This window comes from Heteronotia binoei, chromosome 2 (assembly GCF_032191835.1).
Source record: "Heteronotia binoei isolate CCM8104 ecotype False Entrance Well chromosome 2, APGP_CSIRO_Hbin_v1, whole genome shotgun sequence".
NCBI lineage: Eukaryota > Metazoa > Chordata > Lepidosauria > Squamata > Gekkonidae > Heteronotia > Heteronotia binoei.
In genome coordinates this window covers 125428325-125448538 of record NC_083224.1, presented here as the reverse complement: position 1 = coordinate 125448538, position 20214 = coordinate 125428325, and the positions used below count along the sequence as shown (strand labels likewise).

The 20214-nt window shown below is 43.9% G+C and overlaps 1 protein-coding gene across 1 annotated transcript in view; it reads left to right on the top strand.

Annotated features, from left to right (window-relative positions):
- C2H1orf141 (chromosome 2 C1orf141 homolog) overlaps positions 1-20214 on the top strand; it is a 73831-nt gene that overhangs the window by 45350 nt on the left and 8267 nt on the right. The window contains exons 5-8 of the mRNA XM_060231979.1: positions 1759-1859; positions 9583-9692; positions 11170-11266; positions 17821-17947. Of these exons, the coding sequence (XP_060087962.1) occupies positions 1759-1859; positions 9583-9692; positions 11170-11266; positions 17821-17947 (435 nt within the window). The remainder of the gene's footprint in view (positions 1-1758; positions 1860-9582; positions 9693-11169; positions 11267-17820; positions 17948-20214) is intronic.

The window sequence follows — 20214 nt, the reverse complement described above, 5'->3', positions numbered from 1 at the left end:
GTGGACTGAAAACAAGCAATCTTGTCACATTTTTAAAAACTTGTTATAAATCCACATACATGCATCACAGTCTAAATATATTCCTTAATATGATTATGTATTGCTTTATATGATTTACAGAATTTAAACATTTTAAGGTGAGTTTGCTGTGTTAATGCTGGTGTTGAATGGCAGTGAATTAATTTATTTTGCTGCCTTTCTGTGAAATTTTTTCCTTACACATATAATGGTTCTGTACACTCAAGTCACAATGCCTATCAGAGACAAAAACAAATCTGAAGGCTATAGTTGTAGTACAATAAATGCATATATTAGTACCAAAAGGCGAAATCCTAGGCAGGTCTACTCAGAAGCAAGCCCAATTTTTTTCAACAGGACTTCTTACAGGAAAATGTTTTTTAGGATTGAAATCTAAAAGTCTAGATTCTGTGAGTAAAGATTGCCATTTGTCAATAAAATAAAAACACATTAATGGTCCAGATGTCAAATCAAGTTGCATGGCTGCACCCAGTTGTGCAAAGGTATATTTGATCCTGTTTTACAAAGGTCATATATCAATGCAGACTTTGAGTCCAGAACTGGTTATTTTACAAGCAAACTATCACATCTTAAGGATTACTAGTTTATATATTTAGAAGCATTGAATGGTAACATCTTAGTTGAACTGCATCATTTCATGCTGTAGGTATGTATGTCAGTGTCATCAAATTGCAACCAATTTATGGTGACCCCAGCAAAAGGCTTTAAAGGCAAGTGAGAAGCAGAGGTGGTCTGCCATTGCCTTCCTCTGCAGAGTCTTCCGTGGAGGTCTTCCACCCATGTATTGACCCTGCTTAGCTTCAGAGGCCTGGTGAGATTGGGCTACACCATGCCACCTTCTCTCTCCATGCTGTAGATGGTGGTGGAGGAAAGTGCCATCAAGTTGCAGCCAATTTAGGACAACTCCATAGGATTTTCAAGGCAAGAGATGTTCAGAGATGGTTTGCATTGCTTGCTTCTGTGTAGCAACTTTGGTATTCCTTGGAAGCTTCCTATCCAAACATACCATGGCTGACCTGAGATCTGATGAGATCCATCTAGCCTGGGCCATCCATAGATCAGGACTGCCATAGATAAGAGTCAACAATTTGAATTATCCTGGAATTTTTAAAAAAGAGTTTTTGCACATACAAAATTATTATATGGGGAGAATAGTTCAGCCAGTCTTGCTCTTTGGCATGCTGTTTATCTATGTGCAGGTACTTTTTTCTTGCAGAGTATTCATGCATGCAATCCTCCTCCTGTACCATAAAGCGGTGAAGTGGTACCTACCAAATGGCTCCATTGGTTCATATTGCTCCTAGTCCAAGAATGCCTACTTACACACAAATTTACCTGACTACTATGATCATCTTCTGAGGCCTAACTTCTGATGTCCCCACCTTCTAAATTTGGGCAATCCAAGAGACAGATTTTTTGTACATGTTTTAACTTATTTTGTGGTGTTTTGTAATGTTATGCTTTGAATTGTTAGCTGCCTGGTGGTTCTATTTGGGCAGAAAGGTGTGATTAATTTTGTAAATAAATTCTCTGCATGGATGTAAGCACTTTAAAAAAAAACAATTCAACTAACACAAAAATGCTAAGCAGAATCTGCCCTGAAAGTTGACAAAACATTTTAGCCTTTTTTCTGCTGCTTTATCAGCCAATTAAATTGTGTTTAGCTATATGTTTGATTCCTATTACATTTTACAATTGTGTCTATTTTGGTATTTTTAGGCCTAGATCTGTGTCAGCAGCACACATAACTAGGAAGAAACCTGCTCTGAGGCCATCTAGTGCTCCAAACAACTTGAAAGCTAAACGAAGTGATAAGAAAGGTGTGTGTGTCATCAAATCACTTCTGACCTATGGTGGCCTATGAATTACTGCCCTCCAAGACATCCTATCATTTTAATTTGGGTTGTGTCAATCATAGGGTTTTCAAGGTATGAGATTATCAGAAGTGGTTTACTATTGCCTTATTCTGCTCAGTATTAACCAGAGTTTAGCTGAAGTGGCACTGCTGTTGTCTATGAAAGGTCCTCTTCCTGACCCTCCTGCCCAGTAGCTACTCTTTAAGGATTCCTCTGCCCCATCATATTGGAACAGTCCATTCTCTTCTGCTGATGTGGCCACTCTGTGAGAAAAAGACCCCTAATTTTAAAACATCATAGTCACCCGTTTGGTTGCCAGGGTGCCTGGAGACTCAACTCACAGACATCTGCCAGGAGAACATGGGTTTTGTCTACCAGATTGTAAGGGACTTATGTGAGTACTAACAGCCACAATGTTGCAGCAGCACTCTGTGTCTCTGGAAGGGTGCTAACCGGAAGAACAGATGGGTTTCCCGTCGCTCCATGCACACACCATCTCGGCCGTTGCAGCGGAAGAAGTTGCACCGCCAGGAACTGTCCAGGCAAACGGTTTCCAGCCTTGACCATAGAATCCATATGGGAAGGCTAACATCACCAGCAGCTATCTTCCTGCAGTGCCAGACTCCATTACAGTGAAGCGGGAGGTTCACGTACTCAGCAGATGTCACCTATGCATAAGGCAATCAAGCTTATCTTAGGCGTGGATCCTGTCAGACTGCCTAAGCCTTTGTCCAATGGAACCCAAGACAAAGGATGGTGCTAGTAGAGGAATGAAGAAGAGGAAGAACATCTTCACCCAGAGCCAAGTTTCTTTGTATAGATCGGGTGTTACCTTAGGTAGCAATTTGGCCATCTGTTGTCACCTTTTAGATAAGTTTTGATAGCCTTAATCACTTCCACCCCAATAATTTCTTCCATTCTTTCCCTTAATGGTCATCCTGGAGCCTCCCCTTTTGGCCCATTGTTACCTGCAAGTCCAATCAGGTAACCAGGGCCAGGTCTGCTCATTGCCCAGGTATGGGCATCCAATCAGGTGCCCCCAATAAACTGACTATTGGCTACCGCACAAGTCCAGCCCTTATGGTCATTGCGGAGCCTCCCCTTTTTCTGAGGTCATGTACCAGCTGACCACCTGTCATCCGCCCCTGTACCTCCCATCCTCTAAGGGCTCAAGGTAGTCCTTATAACCTGTGACCCAGCTCCCTACAGGGGTGCATCTAGCAGTACCCCATTCCTGCTGCTTAGATACATCCCCGATTCTTGGCCAGTTGAGGGTCCCCTTTCCCATCGTCCTCGTTTGTCACCATTGGAGCCTTCCTGGAAGACTACAATCAGTAATTATCACCCTGTTTGTCCATCCTTATGTTACCTCTATGCATTTCTCTCTATTTTTATTAGGACTGTATGTGTGTTGTATGTATTCATTACCTTGTATGGGTGTTCTATATTTTTCTGTAATAAATTTTTAATGTATTTACTTGATTATTGTCCTTGGCAAATTTAAGCAATAATTTCTGGAAGTGGAAACCTGTATACATAGATTCTAGATCCTTTTTAAGCCATAGGTGCCCACCTATCAATTCCCCAACCTCTTTTGAGGGCATTTTGGCTTACAGATATTGGTGGAGAAAGCATTGGGCAGAATCCTGACCGTCTGAACACATGCGAGTCAACACGCATGTCTTCAGACAGCCAGACGTGGGAGTACACCATCCAGAAATCTTGCTAGCTAGGCTGTTGTGTGAATGTATGAGTGATTATGACTTGTGTGAACAGCTCTAGAGAGCATTTTTATATTGTGGGGCTGGGCTGCTCCCGCTCTATCATTCAGCGCTGATTCTCTAGCCGCACCCAGGGGGCCAGATACCACCTGTACAAGGGCTGAGCCTGACTGGAACACAAGGGGAGAATCACGTAAAGTCCAGCTGTTTCCCGAGGCCTTCCTGAATGTGTCTATCTGGGGAGGGAATGTGAAGATAGGTCAGGATTGTTTAAGAACGGATAGAGACCCCTCCCCCTTCTCTTTTTACTTTGAGCACCGTATATCTTATACATTTATTTATTTATTTATTTATTTATTACATTTGACTTATATCCCGCCCTCTCCGCAAGCGGACTCAGGGCGGCTCACAGTATCATATCTACACAGTTAAACCAATAAAATATATAAAACCATAATTTACATTTTCCAGTTTAAAAACATATTACAATTTTTAAAACCATTATATAGTGCTGAATCCATACATTATAAGCAGCATTAAAAATTCCAAGCAGTGATCACCGGCATTCTATGTGATGTCCGGTGGCAGCCGTCTTTTCGTCAAGCATCGAAGGCCTGCTTGAACAACTCGGTCTTACAGGCCCTGCGGAATGCAGACAGATCCCGCAGGGCCCGTATGGCTTCTGGAAGGGCATTCCAAAGCTCTGGTGCTGCCACCGAAAAAGCCCTAGATCTTGTCACGCATAACCTGGCTTCTTTTGGTCCGGGAGCAGAGAGTAGGTTTTTTGCCCCTGAACGCAGTGCTCTCTGGGGGATATATGGAGAAAGGCGGTCCCGTAGATATGCAGGTCGCTGACCATAAAGGGCTTTAAAGGTCAATACCAACACCTTGAAGCGAACTCGGAACACAACAGGTAGCCAGTGCAGCTCTTTCAGCACTGGCTGAATGTGCTCCCATCGTGGCAGCCTCATTAGCAGCCGTGCCGCAGCATTCTGTACTACCTGTAGTCTCCGGGTTTGCGTCAAGGGTAGCCCCATGTAGAGAGCATTACAGTGATCTATTCTTGAGGTGACTGTAGCATGGATTACCATCGCTAAATCGTTGTGCTCCAGGAAAGGAACCAGCTGCCGCACCCGCCGAAGATGAAAAAAGGCAGATCTAACAGTGGCTGCTACCTGGGCCTCCATTGTAAGGGAGGACTCAAGGAGCATGCCTAAGCTCCTGACCTTAGGGACCGGTGTTAGTGGCACCCCGTCAAGAGTCGGCAGATGGATCTCTCCCCTTGGACCACCCCGACTCAGGTAGAGAACCTCCGTCTTTGTCGGATTCAGTTTCAGTCGACTCAGTCTGAGCCAAGATGCCACGGCTTGTAAAGCCAGGTCTAGATTTTCTGGGGTACAGTCGGACCGGCCACCCATCAATAGATAAAGCTGGGTGTCATCCGCATATTGATGACAACCCAGTCCATACTGCCTGACAATCTGGGCAAGGGGGCGCATATAGATATTAAATAGCATCGGGGATAGGACCGATCCCTGTGGCACCCCACAACTAAGAGAGTGCCTCTGGGATACTTCCTCCCCGATCACCACCCTTTGTCCCCGATCTTGGAGAAAAGAGGTCAGCCACTGTGAGGCAGATCCCTGAATCCCCACATCGGCAAGGCGGCTAGTCAGTAGCTGATGGTCAACCGTATCAAAAGCGGCTGACAGGTCTAATAACAACAGCACTGCTGAGCCGCCCTGATCCAGATGTTGCATGAGGTCATCTATGAGGGCGACCAGAACCGTCTCCGTCCCGTGACCTGGCCGAAAGCCGGACTGGAATGGATCCAGTGCGGAAGTGTCCTCCAGGAACCCCTGGAGTCGTAGGGCGCACAGCTACAAGGATCCTGTCGACCTCCTCCAGGCTGAGTGGAGTGAAAGAATCCAGAATTGGACCAAAAGACGTGCTTGGTGCCTCAAGTTCTTCTACTGTATCAATTATAGCGGGTAAGTCGCGTCGGAGCGACGAGACCTTATCTGCGAAAAAACTCGCAAAAGCCTCACAGCCTATTTCCAATTCTCTAATATTTTGTTTGCCCTGTGGTAAATTTGTTAATGACTGAATTATACTAAACAATTGTGCTGGGCGCGAGGTCGCAGATGCAATTCTGGACACAAAGTGAGCCTTCTTTGCGGCCTGAACTGCCATCTCATAGGTCCGCATAAATGACCTATATGATGTTCTCGTAGCTTCGTCACGAGTGTGACGCCATTGTCTCTCTAGTCGTCTTAATCGCCGTTTCATTGATCGCAGCTCCAGGGTATACCATGGAGGATGAAGGATCGAGGATGAAGAGGACGTCGGGGAGCGATTTCGTCGATGGCCGTGGAGAGCTGGTCATTCCAGATCTCCACTAGCTCATCCAGCGAATCGCCAGAGAGCCAGGGATCCCGCATGGCCATTTGAAGCCGCAATGGGTCCATCTGGCTACACGGGCGAGCTAAAACCTGCTCACCGCCTAAACGGGATAGGGGCGGCATGTTCACACGAGCCTTCAAGGCCTGGTGGTCAGACCATGGCACTGCCTCGGCAGATATCTGATCCACCACTACTCCCGCCGCAAAGATCAGGTCTAGTGTGTGCCCAGCTTGGTGCGTGGGCGCTGTTATATATTGGGAAAGTCCCAGTGCTGCCATGGAAAGCACTAGGTCCGTCGCCCGAGTGGAAGCCGCATCCTCGGCATGGACATTGAAGTTGCCCAAGACTATAAGTCGAGGGTGCTCCAATGCTCAGCCTGCCACAGCCTCCATCAGGGATGGTAAAGCAGCTGGCTGGTGCATTAGGCGGACGGTACACCAGCCAGATTGCCAAACTTTCCCCAGCGTCCCACACCAGGCCCACACACTCCACGCCCTTGATCTCTGGCGGAGGAAGTCTCCTGAAGGAGCAATCCTCCCGTATGAAAAAAGCCACCCCTCCCCCCTGCCCGCTAGTCCGAGCCTGGTGAAGGACGGAGAACCCAGGTGGGGCCACTTGGGAGAGAGCAACTGTCTCCCCATCCCGCACCCAAGTCTCCGTCACGCAAGCCAGATCCATGTCCTGCCTGATAAGAAAATCTTGCAGGACTGAGGTTTTATTATTTATGGACCTGGCATTGCACATTAACCAGGGACGGAGGCGAGTATTTCCACTTGGCCCTCCTACCTGCTATCCTTGGGATGGGACACAGGCTGGAAGGGGAGCGAGCTCTCTTGTGTCTCAGACTCCTTCCGTTCAAACTTTGCCTGCTCCCACTGCTGTACTTTCCCCTCCCCTGGAGCACTGGAATCCCCTGACCCGACATCACTTACCAAGGATCTTCCAAAAATCCGGGTCACTTATATCAGATCGACAACCGCAACATAAACGTATTCTATTCCTTTGCCCACTCCACCTAATAAATTAATTCTAGCCACTACTAATTTCCTACTAATTTCCTCAGCCAATTAATTTTTTTTTATTAAATTAAGTAAATTAAGTTCATCCCCTCCCCCCACCCCCACCTTCTAATTAATTGGCTGATTATATCACCTCTCAACTTAGTGGATAAATAATCCCTTGGGTCTAAATAAAATCAGTCATTCAATTTACAATCAATCAATTTATAATCAATTTTAGAACCTAAAATAACAATAAATAATAGGTGGGTGGGAAAAGCAAAAAGTTTGTTTGCTGGAAAGGAGGTAAACTGGTACACTGCAGTTCTTAAAGTGCTAGATGGATTTTGCATAGAGTGTTCTCGATCTCTTTAAAGTGTCAGTGCAGAGAGGAAGGAAGGTACTGGTGTGCTGCAGATCTTAAAGTGCTAGATGGATATTTTAATATAGAATGTTCTCCGGCTCTTTAAAGTGTCAGTGCAGAAAAGAGGGCGCAGAGGTAGTGCAGAGGTAGTAGGACATAAAGTCTCAGCTCGTCAAGTGCTTCAGTGCTGGTATACAGTGTTAGGCAGTTCTTAAGGCATCATAATGATCATCCTTTATACAATGCCAGTGCAACCATCAAGTACATTCTTTGATATTACATTCCTGCCCGCTTCTCATTCGCCACCGGGTTGGGTTAGCCCCTGTCCCCCTTCAGGGCCAGGCGTCCCAGCCTTCTGGCTCCTGCACAGGTCTCCTCCACACCGTATATCCACCAGCTCGTTGTTCTAAAGCCCGGTCTTCACTCCTCTGCCCCTCTGCACCTTTCTCGCTCCCTCTCTCAGCTGCCCGGACACTCAAGCCGCTCACCCTGGCTGCAGCTGAAACGGCCACAACCTCCAGCCTCCGGCAGCCTCCTATCTTATTGCCATGTCTTTTCGCCGCGCGCTCCGCTCAGCCGGCTTCCGAGGCCCCTCTCCAGTTGACTCTGTATGCCTCAGCCGTTCACCAGCGACCTCCGCCGCGCGCTCCGCACCAGCCACACTCCCCGGCTCTCCGCCACAGCCACCCGGCCAGTCGCTCACCCCAGACCGTGGTTGCGGCGGCCGGCCACAGTCTCCAGTACTTCCTGCACGCTCTGCTCAGCCAGCCTCCGAGGCCCCTCTCCAGTCGCCTCCAGTCGTATGTGTACATGTTCACATACACATATACACTACACATGCATCCACACACTGTTAGACAAGAAAAAGTCCTAGGGCTGAGCAAGTTAAAAGGATCAGCTTTTATTAGGCACCTACCAAGAAAAAGTCCTAGGGCTGGGCAAGTTAAAAGGATCAGCTTTTACTAGGCACCCACCAAGAAAAAGTCCTAGGACTGGGCAAGTTAACAGGATCAGTTCTACTAGGCACCTACTGGGAAAAAGTCCCAGAACTGGGCAAGTTAAAAGGATCGGCTTCTTCTGGGCATCAACTTCTAAAAGTCCCAGGGTCCGCTCTGTTACCGCAAGCAACCTTAGTGTAGAGCATTGCTTCTCCCCAAAAGTTCCTGGGTCCGCTTTTGCTACCGCAAGCGACCTTAGTGTAGGGCATTGCTTCCCCCAAAAGTCCTAGTGTCTGCTTTTCTACTGCAAGTGACCTTAGTGTAGGGAACTGTTTTCCCAAGAAACCAACCCACGTGTTTACCATGGCATTCTTTGCGAAAGAAGGAAAGGAACTTTTAAAGCTAGAAAAATGGCTTGTAAAGAAGCGGAGTAACCCATGGTTAAAGGGATCGTTTACAAGTCTTGATCTCTACCAACTCTTCCGAGATACGTTCCAAGACCATTGCCAGCCTCCAGATGGGGCATGGAGACGTCCTGCTTTTACAACTGATCTCCAGCTGGCAGAGATCAGCTCCCCTGGAGAAAATGGCTGCTTTAAAGGGTGGACTCTGTGACATTGTACCATGCTGAGGCCCCTCCCCTCCCCAAAACCTGCCCTCTCCTGGATCCACCCCCAAAGACTCCAGGTATTTTCCAGCCCAAACCTGGCAACCGTAGTCCTGAGGAATTTTCCTCTTCTTTTGTACACTATTTTAAAATATTTTGTATAACATCTAGCTTCATGAAGGGTTCCAGTGATCTCAAAAGCACACAAACTGTTATGTGACATTAGGCTGTTCCTAATAAAGAGGACTGTGTTCTTCATTTTTTGATTTTTCATGGGAATCCACAGGGCTGCTAACAATTGCTATCAACTTGGCAGCCTGCACAAAAGGTCCAGGTCTCTGCATGAGGTGAGCTGAGCCTAAATAATGCTTCATAAAGTATTTATTTAGAACCATAAGTACATGGTATCTTCCACACAGGGCTGCGATTCTGTGGTTTCCTGTTGCTGATACAGCTGCAGATAAAGTGCAACAGCAACAGGGGCCTCCACATGGCAAGTTTCTCAGAAATTTCCTACCCCAGTCCCCCAGAAGTGGCCACCCACCTTCCCTGGACCATGAGCACTTCTGCAGTTTTTAAAAAATAAATATTAGACTATCATACCACTGTAACAATAGTTGTAAGCAGGTTCTCTGAAGTCTCTGTATTTTTTAAAGGGAAGCTGCAGACTTTAGATGGAGGCTTCGTTATCTTGAAGCTAAACCGAAAGCTAAAACCACTTCATTTCACCACAGAAGTTCAGAAAAGACCAGAAAGGATCTCTCATGTGAGTCTTCCATTGCCAACATTGCTTAGCTATTTCCATAGAACAATATGATCTCCTCTTTTTATATATCACATCTTGTGTTTGCTAAACAAAGAAGACCCTTTATTTTTTTCATACATTGTTATACTCTGGTCTAATATGAGGTGCTAAGATTACAGAGGAAATCACTATACATTTCACTGGAAGATCTGTGATTGGTTGCCTGGCTTTTCATTTTACTTTATGCAGCTGGGGAGTACTAAACTGAGCACAGAAAGGGTGCTTGAGATAATTAGTCTGGATCACTTTTGTCAGGCTAATCAGTTATAAAGCTTTGTACTGAAGAAGACATAATCTTCTGTTTAGCATCCCAGTACTTGATTATTAATCTAATGGCAAAAGGTATACTTTGACAATGATTATAAATTCACTTCAGGCATAGTACAACAAGAAAGTGTTAAATAATCTTTATGTCCATTTTACTTTTATGCATATATCTATACAGTGCCTAAAAGCATGATTAAATTCAGTGACTATAAGAATAGCTGTCCTTGTTTTGACAAAAACAGTTACAGGATAAGAGAGAATACTGGACCCATTCAGTTTTTTGCTCACTCAAATACGAGCAGCAAATTGGTAAAATATGGTTTGGATCCAAGTACGGTTAGGTGAGTCTGTAACTGGCTGATGGATTGTATTGAAAGAGTGCTTGTGAATGGTACCTCATCTTCTTGGAGAGAAGTGACAAATGGAGTGCCTCAAGGATCTGTCCCAAGACCTGTTTTGTTTAATATTTTTATAAATGATTTGGAATATTGTTATAAATTATTTGGATGAAGGAATAGAAGGAATACTTATTGAATTTGCAGATGATACTAAATTGGGATGGGTAGCAAATACATTAGAAGACAGAGTCCAGATACAGGATACAGGCTGGAAAACTGGGCTAAGACAAATAAAATGAATTTTAACAGGAATAAATGTAAAAATCTCATTTAAGTAGGAAAAATCCAATGCATAATTATAGGATGGCTTGTCTTGGCAGTAGTATGTGCAAAATGGATGTAGGGGTCTTAGAGAACTATACACTGAACATGAGTCAATGGTGTAATGTGGTAGCTAAAAGGACAATGTGATTTCGGGCTGTATCAACAGAAGTATAGTGTCCAGATCATGCAAAGTGATGGTATCACTTTATTCTGCTCCGGTTTGACCTCACCTAGAGTACTGTGTTCAATTTTGGTTCAATATTTGTGAGTAGGAACATTGTGCAATGTCCCTACATTGTGCAAGGGTATTGGACTAGATAATCCTGGAGGTCCTTTCCAACTCAATGATTTTATGATTCTAAATTTGCATGACCCTGGTTTTCATTTGGTTGTATTTCACATAATTTCATATAATTGCTCTGGAAATGCCATTGCCTCTTTACACATAGGATTTATACAGCTTTTAGAATCTTATTGAGATGTGCAAACATTCCCATCCCAACAACCAGGATGAAAGCAAAATTTTGGATAACACAGACACTTACCATCGTTTACCTGCAGCAGCCAGGAGACAAGATGAACAACCAACTGTGGCTATGGAAAAAGGTTGGGGAAAATAAGCAATACAATTTAAATGAATAAGATATCATTAATAATGCCAGTATGCTTTATATTCATCATTTGAGAAACCTTGTATGTCTACGATAGTTGTTGCACTTTAAGGATCAGTAACAAGATTTTAAGACTGTATGCCATTCCTGCACTGAGAACGGTCTTAGTCCCATTTTTATGTTATTCTTTGAATCTTGTATGCTCTTTAAAAGTTTCTTGAATCATATTTCTCTGCTCAAATGCTTATTAGCTTGGTTGTAGTTCTTACCTATACATAATATATAAAAACTTCTCACTGAACCAGGAGAGAAGGGCCATTTGTCAAAAGGTACTCCAAACTATTCCTTCTGCTCCAGTATCGAATATCTGAGTTTCCTTTTTTCTGAATGTTGATTTAAACATTACAGCTGTTGATAAATGTCCACACAGCTATAACAGTTGGGATTTTATGCAGCATGGGTGGAACTGTGGTAGTGACATCTATAAGAGGAAAGTGACATTCCCAGTGACATCCATAAACGGAAAGGGACCATAAAGATCCAGGCTAATACTAATAAACTCCCTACCATGGTGGTCAGTCTAATTACATGAAGGATGTGAACTAGCATTAGTGGCCAGCATCACTAGTATGTAGACTTTCTTTGTGACAGGCCAGTCCATATGGCAGGCAATTTATAAATACCATAGGCTGTTCATGGAGCTGTGACATCTGAATCCTCATGCCAACCTCTAAAGAGTATAAGAGCTCTGCTGGATCAGACCAGTGGTCCATCTAGTCTAGGGTTGCCAAGTCCAATTCAAGAAATATCTGGGGACTTTGGGGGTGGAGCCAGAAGACTTTGGGGGTGGAACCAGGATACACTGGGGGGTGGAGCCATAAACAAAATTGTGACAAGCACAATTGAACTCCAAAGGGAGTTCTGGCCATCACATTTAAAGGAACCACACACCTTTTAAATTTAAATGCCTTCCCTACATTAGAAATAATGAAGGATAGGGGCACCTTCTTTTGAGGCTCATAGAATTGCACACCCTGGTCCAATCTTTTTGAAACTCATCAGATGCTATGCTGAAAGTTTGGTGCCTCTACCTCAAAACACAGCCCCTCCAGAGCCCCAGATACTCCCAGATCAATTCTCCATTATAGCCTACAGGAATCGATCTCCATAGGGAATAATGAAGTGCCCAGCAGACATTTCCCCCCCCCCCCCTTTCTGACGATTCTGAAGCGGGGGAGGGCCTGCTCCCACCTGGGGATTGGCATCTCTACTTACGAGTTGCTGAACTTCCAACTTCTTCAAGTAACACAGAGCAACCAAAGGTTCAAGTTTACCTTTCCTATGCAAACGATCTCTGAAAATATTTTGCAACCAATGGAGAGTCTGGGCTGCTTTCACAGCCACTGGGAGCAGCCATGTTGTTCTGCTTGCTCCCCCTCTACCCCCATTCAGCCTTAAAGACACAGACACACCATCCCAAGAGGAAGCCATTCCAAGTGGAGTCTGAAGCTTGTGGGATGGCTGTGGGGGCGGGGCTTCCCCCTGCCGGCCAGCTGACTGGGAGCAGGAAGGAGTCTGGGAAAACGGGAGAACCCTCACTGGGACCTGGGGATTGGCAAGCCTAATCTTGTCCAGTATCCTATCCCAAATAGTGACCAACTTGTTTTTCTGTAGGACCAACAACAGATCATAGAGTCTGAGGCCTTCCCCTGATGTTGCTTCCTGGCACCGGTATTCAGAGGTTTACTGCCTCTGAATGTGGAATATTCCTTTGGTCACCATGGCTAGTAGTCACTGATAAACTCAGCCTCCACAAATCTGTCTAATTGGTTTTTTAAAGGTATCTGTGCCTGTGGTCATCACTGCATCCTCTGGCAGTGAATTTCACAATTTGATTACTTGTTGAGTAAAGAAATATTTCCTTTTGTTTGTCCTCAGTCTACTGCCCATCAAGTTCATTCGATGGCTCCAAGTTTTAGTATTTTGGGAGAGGGAGAAAAGTTGTCTCCATCCACTCTTCCTGCCCTGGGTGTAATTTTATAAACCTCAGTCATGTCTCCCTGCTCCTGCTTAGTTGTCTTTTTGCAAAACTGAAAAGTCCCAGACTCCTCAGCCTTTCCTCATAGGGAATGTGCTCCAACACCTTCATCACTGTGGTTACCCTCCTCTGTACTTTTTTCAGCTCTGCAATGACCTTTTTGAGATATGCTGACCAGAACTGCACAAAGTATTCCAAATGAAGCTCCACATAGATCTATAAGGAGTTTTATAATACTGTATTTTTTCAGTCCCTTTCCTAATATTTCTGTCAAGTCAATAATCCCAGGCTGTCAAATCCCATCAACTGTATTTTGATTGCTTTTTAAAAAAATGTTTGCCACCTTGTGGATCCTGATGAGGTGGCATAATAATGTTTTAAACAAACAAATTAATAAATAAGGAATATATTCTGTCTGGGATTCACAAACTGTGGTTCCAAAACTCTTTTAGGGCAGGGCTCCCCAACATGGTGCCTATGGATGTCATGGCACCTGCAAAGCTTTTCAGAAAGTAGGCAGGGCCATTGTAATGCAGGCTTGTTACTGGTTGCCCTTTTTCAACTAAAAGGGTTTTCCATTGGAGGATAGAAAAGACCTATAAGCACCTGGGGCTTTGTCAGCGTGTGGTTGCTTTGTCCCTTTAGCCATTCCTTGTTCTCTAGATATACAAGAAGGGAGGTATTCTGTTTGGCTCTGCCTCTTGCAGAAGGAATTTTGGGTTTGGCTTCACCTCCTGGGGAAGCTGTTTTTGGGGTGATGCTCTGCTCACCACCTCCTTTCAACATTTACAGTGTGCCTACAGGCCCCAAAATATCAGGGACCCCTGCTGTAGGGATATGACTTGAGTTTTCCTTTCAGCTTCCTTCTAAGTAGTTGTAAGTTCGCTTTTTGAAAACGTTACTGTTTTGGACTTTAGGGGTAACTTTCCATTGACTTGAATACTTAATTTATTAGCATTGTGTTCACTGTTCTGAACTGGAACAACAATATCTACATCTTGTACCAGGTCTTGAGCCCCAAACAGAACAAAGTCTAAGATCACTACCCCTCTGGCAAGCTATGTGGCTAACTGTTCCAGTGTTCAGTCATTTCTGACCTCTCATTTAAACAGCATGATTTGCGTACATAGTTACCAGACAATGTGAGGGTAGTTGAAGTCACCCAGTACAACATTGTCTGCTTGAGTCACCTCCTTTATTTCCTTTTTCATATTGAGATCAGTCTCAAGGGTGATCATATGGGCAACAGCACAGCCCCACTTTTGAGTAAAGTAACCTTTAAGGTGCAATCAAGGCCACTAACAAAGTTTATTATATGGCATTGATTGTGTCTGCAAATTTGTGCCCGGCACAATTATTTAGAACAATTTAGTTCTTGACTACCCTGCTGCAGGGTGGACTAAACGCTAGGGAATTGTAAGGCTTATGTGAGCTTTTTTGCAGATTAAGCCCAGTCCTTCGCCATGACCTCCCTGTCACAGTTGAGACAGTAAAAGAGCTCAAGGCTCCATGCATGTCTTCTGGTCTGTTTCTGGATCAGTTCACTCAACTCAATCTGGAGGAAGTTGACAGAATCCTCTCCACTATTTGCCTGATCTCTTGCAGTTTAGATCCATGCCCATCATGACTAATAAAAGCTAGCTGTGGGGAACTTTGAGTCCCCTTAAGGGAAATTGTCAACAAGTTCCTATATGAAGGGACTTTCCCTGAGGCCTTCAAGGAAGCAGTGTTTGCCCTCTCTTGAAAAACCATCATTGGACCCAGCTGTATTGGCAAATTACTGACTGGTGTCAAACTTGCCTTTTTTAGGCAAAATTATTGAGCGAGAGGTGGCATTTCAGTTGCAGAATTTTTTTGAGGATGCTTCCATATTAGATCCATACCAGTCAGGCTTCCACCCTGGCCACAGGATTGAGTCAGTACTAGTCACCCTCATGGATGACTTCCAAAGGCATCTGGATTGGGGCGGATCGGCAGTACTGTTGTTGTTAGACCTGTTGGCAGCATTCGACAAGGCTTACCATCAGTTACTGATCCGCTGCCTTGCCGATGCTGGGATTTAGGGGCTTGCCTTATAGTGGCTCTCCTCTTATCTCCAGGGTCGAGGACAAAGGGTAGCGAGAGGGGAGCAGCTGTCCCAAAGGCACCCACTATTATGTAGAGTTCCACAAGGGGCTGTTCTCTCCCCAATGTTGTTTAACATCTATATGCGCTCCCTTGCCCACAGGTATGGGCTGGGATGTCACCGATATGTGGATGACACCCAGCTCTGTTTTTGGGCAGTGGGTCTGGCTATGACCTAAAAAATCTGGACCTGGCATTACAAGGCTGGCTTAGGCTGAGTCAACTGAAATTGAATTCAACCAAGACGGAGGTCCTGTACTTGAGTTGCGGCGGTCTGGGGATGAGGATTCCACTCCCAATGCTCGATGGGGCACAGTTAGTGCCAGTGCCAAAGGTTAGGAGTTTGGGTGTGCTCCTGAACTCCTCTCTAACAATGGAGGCCCAGGCAGCAACTACTGCCAAATTGGCCTTTTACCATCTCTGGTTGGTTAGGCAGCTGATTCCCTATTGCTTATTGGATTTGTTTCAAGGTGCTGGTTATTACCTTTAAAGTCCTATATGGCCAGGGACTTGCATACCTATGGGATCGCCTTTCCCCACATGTACTCCAGAGAGTACTACGGTCCAGGTCTCAAAATCTCCTTTTGATCCCTGGTCCGAGAGAGGCCAGGCTGGCTTCAAGTCAAGCAAGGGCCTTCTCGGTTGTGGCCCCACACTGGTGGAATGAGCTCCCCGAGGATGTTAGGGCCCTGAAGGATCTCTTACAATTCCACAGGGCCTGTAAGATGGAGCTCTTCCACCAAACCTTTGATTGTTAAACCTAGTACTTGCCTAGATAAATCAATCTAGTTACCATGAAATTTGGCCCACAGACCTGATGTGTATCTGGAGTCTGTGAATGCCATGATGAAGATGGCTGCAGTACTGCCATCACTATAGGGTTGCCAATCCCCCAGTTTGGAGGCCCTCCCCTCACTTCAGGGTCATCAGAAAGCGGGGGGGAGGGGAGGGAAATGTCTTCTGGGAACTCTGTTATTCCCTATGGAGATTTATTCCCATAGAAAATAATGGAGAATTGATCCGTGGGTATCTGGGGCTCTGGGGGGGCTGTTTTTTGAGGTAGAGGCACCAAATTTTCAGTGCAGCATCTAGTGCCTCTCCCCAAAATATACCTCAAGTTTCGAAATGATTGGACCAGGGGGTCCAATTCTATGAGCCCCAAAAGAAGGTGCCCATATCCTTCATTATTTCCTATGGAAGGAAGGCATTGAAAAGGTGTACCGTCCCTTTAAATGTGATGGCCAGAACTCCCTTTGGAGTTCAATTATTCTTGTCACAGCCTTGATATTGACTCCACCCCTAATGTCTCCTGGCTCCACCCCCAAAGTCTCCTGGCTCCACCCCAAAGTCCCCAGATATTTCTTAAATTGGATTTGGCAACCCTACATCACTATTATAGCACTTTTAATGTCATTGTAATGATTAATTGGTTCTAATGTGTAATTAGTTTTAATGTTTTAGTTTGTCTATTGGCCTTGTTCATGGCCCTGAGCCTGCTTCAGTGGGGAACTTGGGATACAAATGGAAACAAATAAACAAATAAAATAGTATCTCTGTCCATAAAGATTGTCAGGGAGTTCATTCCCCTAATGTTTTCTAGTTTATTTGGCTCTACAGTCTATTTGATATACAAAGCAACACCACCCCTAACATGTCCATCCTATTGATTTTCCTGATTCCAGCCTGTTTCTGAAACACACGCTATACCTAAACTGCAGTTTAACACCAACAACTTCAGCTCCCCCATATTGACTTGGAGGCTTCTGACATTGGCATATAGATACCTATGGAATACCCCGCCCCCAAAAGATTTATCTCCCTCGGGCCTTTTGTCTTCACACATGGTTATACTTTATCATCCTATCCTGACTCCCAAGTTCTATTGTGATCCTACCAATAATACCCTAAGTGTTTATGCTATCACATTTTTGGACTAACTTGTCCTAAACAAAGTGCTCCCCCAGATCCTGTTGGCTTTCTTCTGGGATTAGTTTAAAAACTGCTCTGCCACCATTTTAACATTAAATGCCAGCAGCATGTTTTCCCTTTGGCTCAACTGAACCTCCTCCCTTTTATAGAGGTTCAGATTATCCCAGTTCCCCAGTGCCTAACAAATCTAAGCCTTTCCTCCTGTCACCACTTTGTCATCCGTGTGCTGAGATCCCTATTCTGTGGCTGTCTAGCTGACCCACTTGGTTGCAGCCATGCCTGCCTGTAGCCATATCTTCTTCTCTTCTCTTGTCACACACTTGATTTATTCCAGCTGCTTTATTTGCAAGGTAATTTTCATAATATGTCTATTCAAGGAAGAGAGAACCATGTACACGACCCTAAGATCCTTGAAGAAAGAACTGTAAATGATAGAATATGTCTCTGATACATTTCAGGTGAAAGAACAGACCAATCCAGAATGCAAGAGGAGATCAGCAATCAGGATGCTCAACAGGTGGAGAAAGACAATAAAGTTAGATTCTATATCAATGGACATGTTTTACCATATGACCCAAATACAAGGTAATTAGTCAAATAGTGGAAATTATATTGCCTGTATTTATTCAAAAGGAAGGTGATCCTGAATGTAAGATGACCTCCCACGTTATACTCCAAAAAGATTTTTATTATTGGACATAACTTTAATTTGTATGTGAATTTAAGATTACTCCCTTATTTTTTCCTTCCTTTTCTTTTTTTGTTTTTGGATAGCATAACCTGTGGGGAAAATTAGTCTTACATTTGAATAAATACAGTACTTTAGGTGGCCTATACAGCTTGGATGTGCCAAGTGGGACTTTTTGGTGGGGGGTGGGGTGCATCTTCTTATTACAAACTGCTTTGAAAATCCCTTCTCTTTCAAAGATGTAGCATGAGGTGGGGGTTCACACCTGATTAGCCCTCTTTTGCAACTCTCTAAGGCTGGAGGTATTGAACTCTTGCTAGGAGACAAAAACCCTGAAGTTACTGAGCAGGTGGCAGAGTTCCTGGCAAAGGTACTCAGAAGCCAAGAAAAAGAGGAAAGAAAAGAGGGAAGGGGAAGAATGAATGAGTGAGATAAGGCGTATCAATGATAGTTTTTACCGCAACCATTTCACTTACTGTAATATTTGTGATTACTGTTCCAAACTTTTATCACTTTGCTTTGTTATTATTATATACAATGTTGCAAATAGTTGTACTTGGATTGTTTCTTCTTGTTGGCATATTGGTTGATTTGTTCTGCTATCTCTTTTATATTTTTTTAAAGTTATTGTTATGCCAATAAAGGTTTTTGGAGTTGGAATTGGTAATCAGGAAGTACTAAACAGTTATTCTTTATTGTGTTTTTTTTTTTAATTTTATTTTATTGTTGTTTTAAAAACCCCACATGTGAAACCCCAGTGCATAAAATTACAATAGTTACTCAAGTTAAACATTAATAGATATCAGAAAGAAGAACATCAACCTAACTTTCATATAGTGAATACAAGAAAAGTAAAGCGATACAGTTTACAACGATATCAAATCAAATCAGCTAAACATTCATCATTTGCATAAATGGACTCCAAATCTCATTAAAACGACACATTTGTCTACGACCAGAAAACGATATTTTTTCAAAAGCTGCAAGTTTCAATAAGTCATCTTCCCAAAGAAGAATTGGAATTACATCATTTTGTTTCCAATGTTTAAGAATTTGGCGTTTTGCTATCAACAGAGCCCTTCCTAACCATAATTTTTGCCCCTTCTTTAATTTCCATTCTTTCGGAAAAAAGTTTAGTATTAAGTGACTATCTTGCCATGGTAGTTGACGTTTAATTGTATCCTTTATTTTCAATAACACCTGTTGCCAAAAATTCTGAATCACCTCACAGTTAAATAGCATATGTGTGAGATTTGCCTCTCTGCTCTTACATCTCCAACACTCTGCTGAGGATAGCATTGCTCTCTTAAACATACGAAGTGGGGTCCAATAAACTCTATGCAATACTTTCTGTTGTATAGTTATCAACCTGATGTCCAGAGTGGACTTCCTAATTTTATTACAACAATCTTCCCATTGGTCCAAGTTCACGTGACATTGAACCTCTAGATTCCATTTTTGATTTAGTGCAGATAGGTCAGGTATTGTAATCTCCTTCAGTATATTATACAACACTAAATTGGATTTCTTCTGCTCAAATGCCTCAGACAGTTGACCAAACAATGGCGGGCACTGTGATGCCGCCAACGCATCAGGCCCGAACACAGTTCGCAAGGCTTGTTTCATTTGCATAAAATTCCACTGATATAATGGTAAAGATGTTATTTGAGTTGGAAGTTCATAGTGTGCAATAAACTTATCCTCTTGATTTTTTAACTGATCCAAAGAAACAATACCGGCGTGCATCCACCGAAGCCAAAAAACCGGCTTATTGCCTATCTTAATTAAAGGATTGCCCCACAAAGAGGCTTTTTCATGCGAGAAAGGGTCAGCGTTAACCAGTTTCAGTGTCAGCTCCCATACTTTTCTAGCTGAAGTAATTGATCTCAGTGGATGTTTTATCACAGAGAACGTCGAACCTAGTGCATAGCATCCCTCCAATGGAAATATCATTGCGCCCTCAAGCGATGCCCAGGTCGGTGCGTTATCCAAGCTGACAAGATTCCACCATTTAACTGCAGCTAATAAAAGGGCTCTGTGATATAATAACAGGTTCGGAACCCCAAAACCACCTTCCTTCACCTCTCTCTGAAGCTTAAGCATAGAGATCTTAGGTCGACTGGAGCCCCAAATAAACTTAGATAGGATCCCATCGATTTTATTG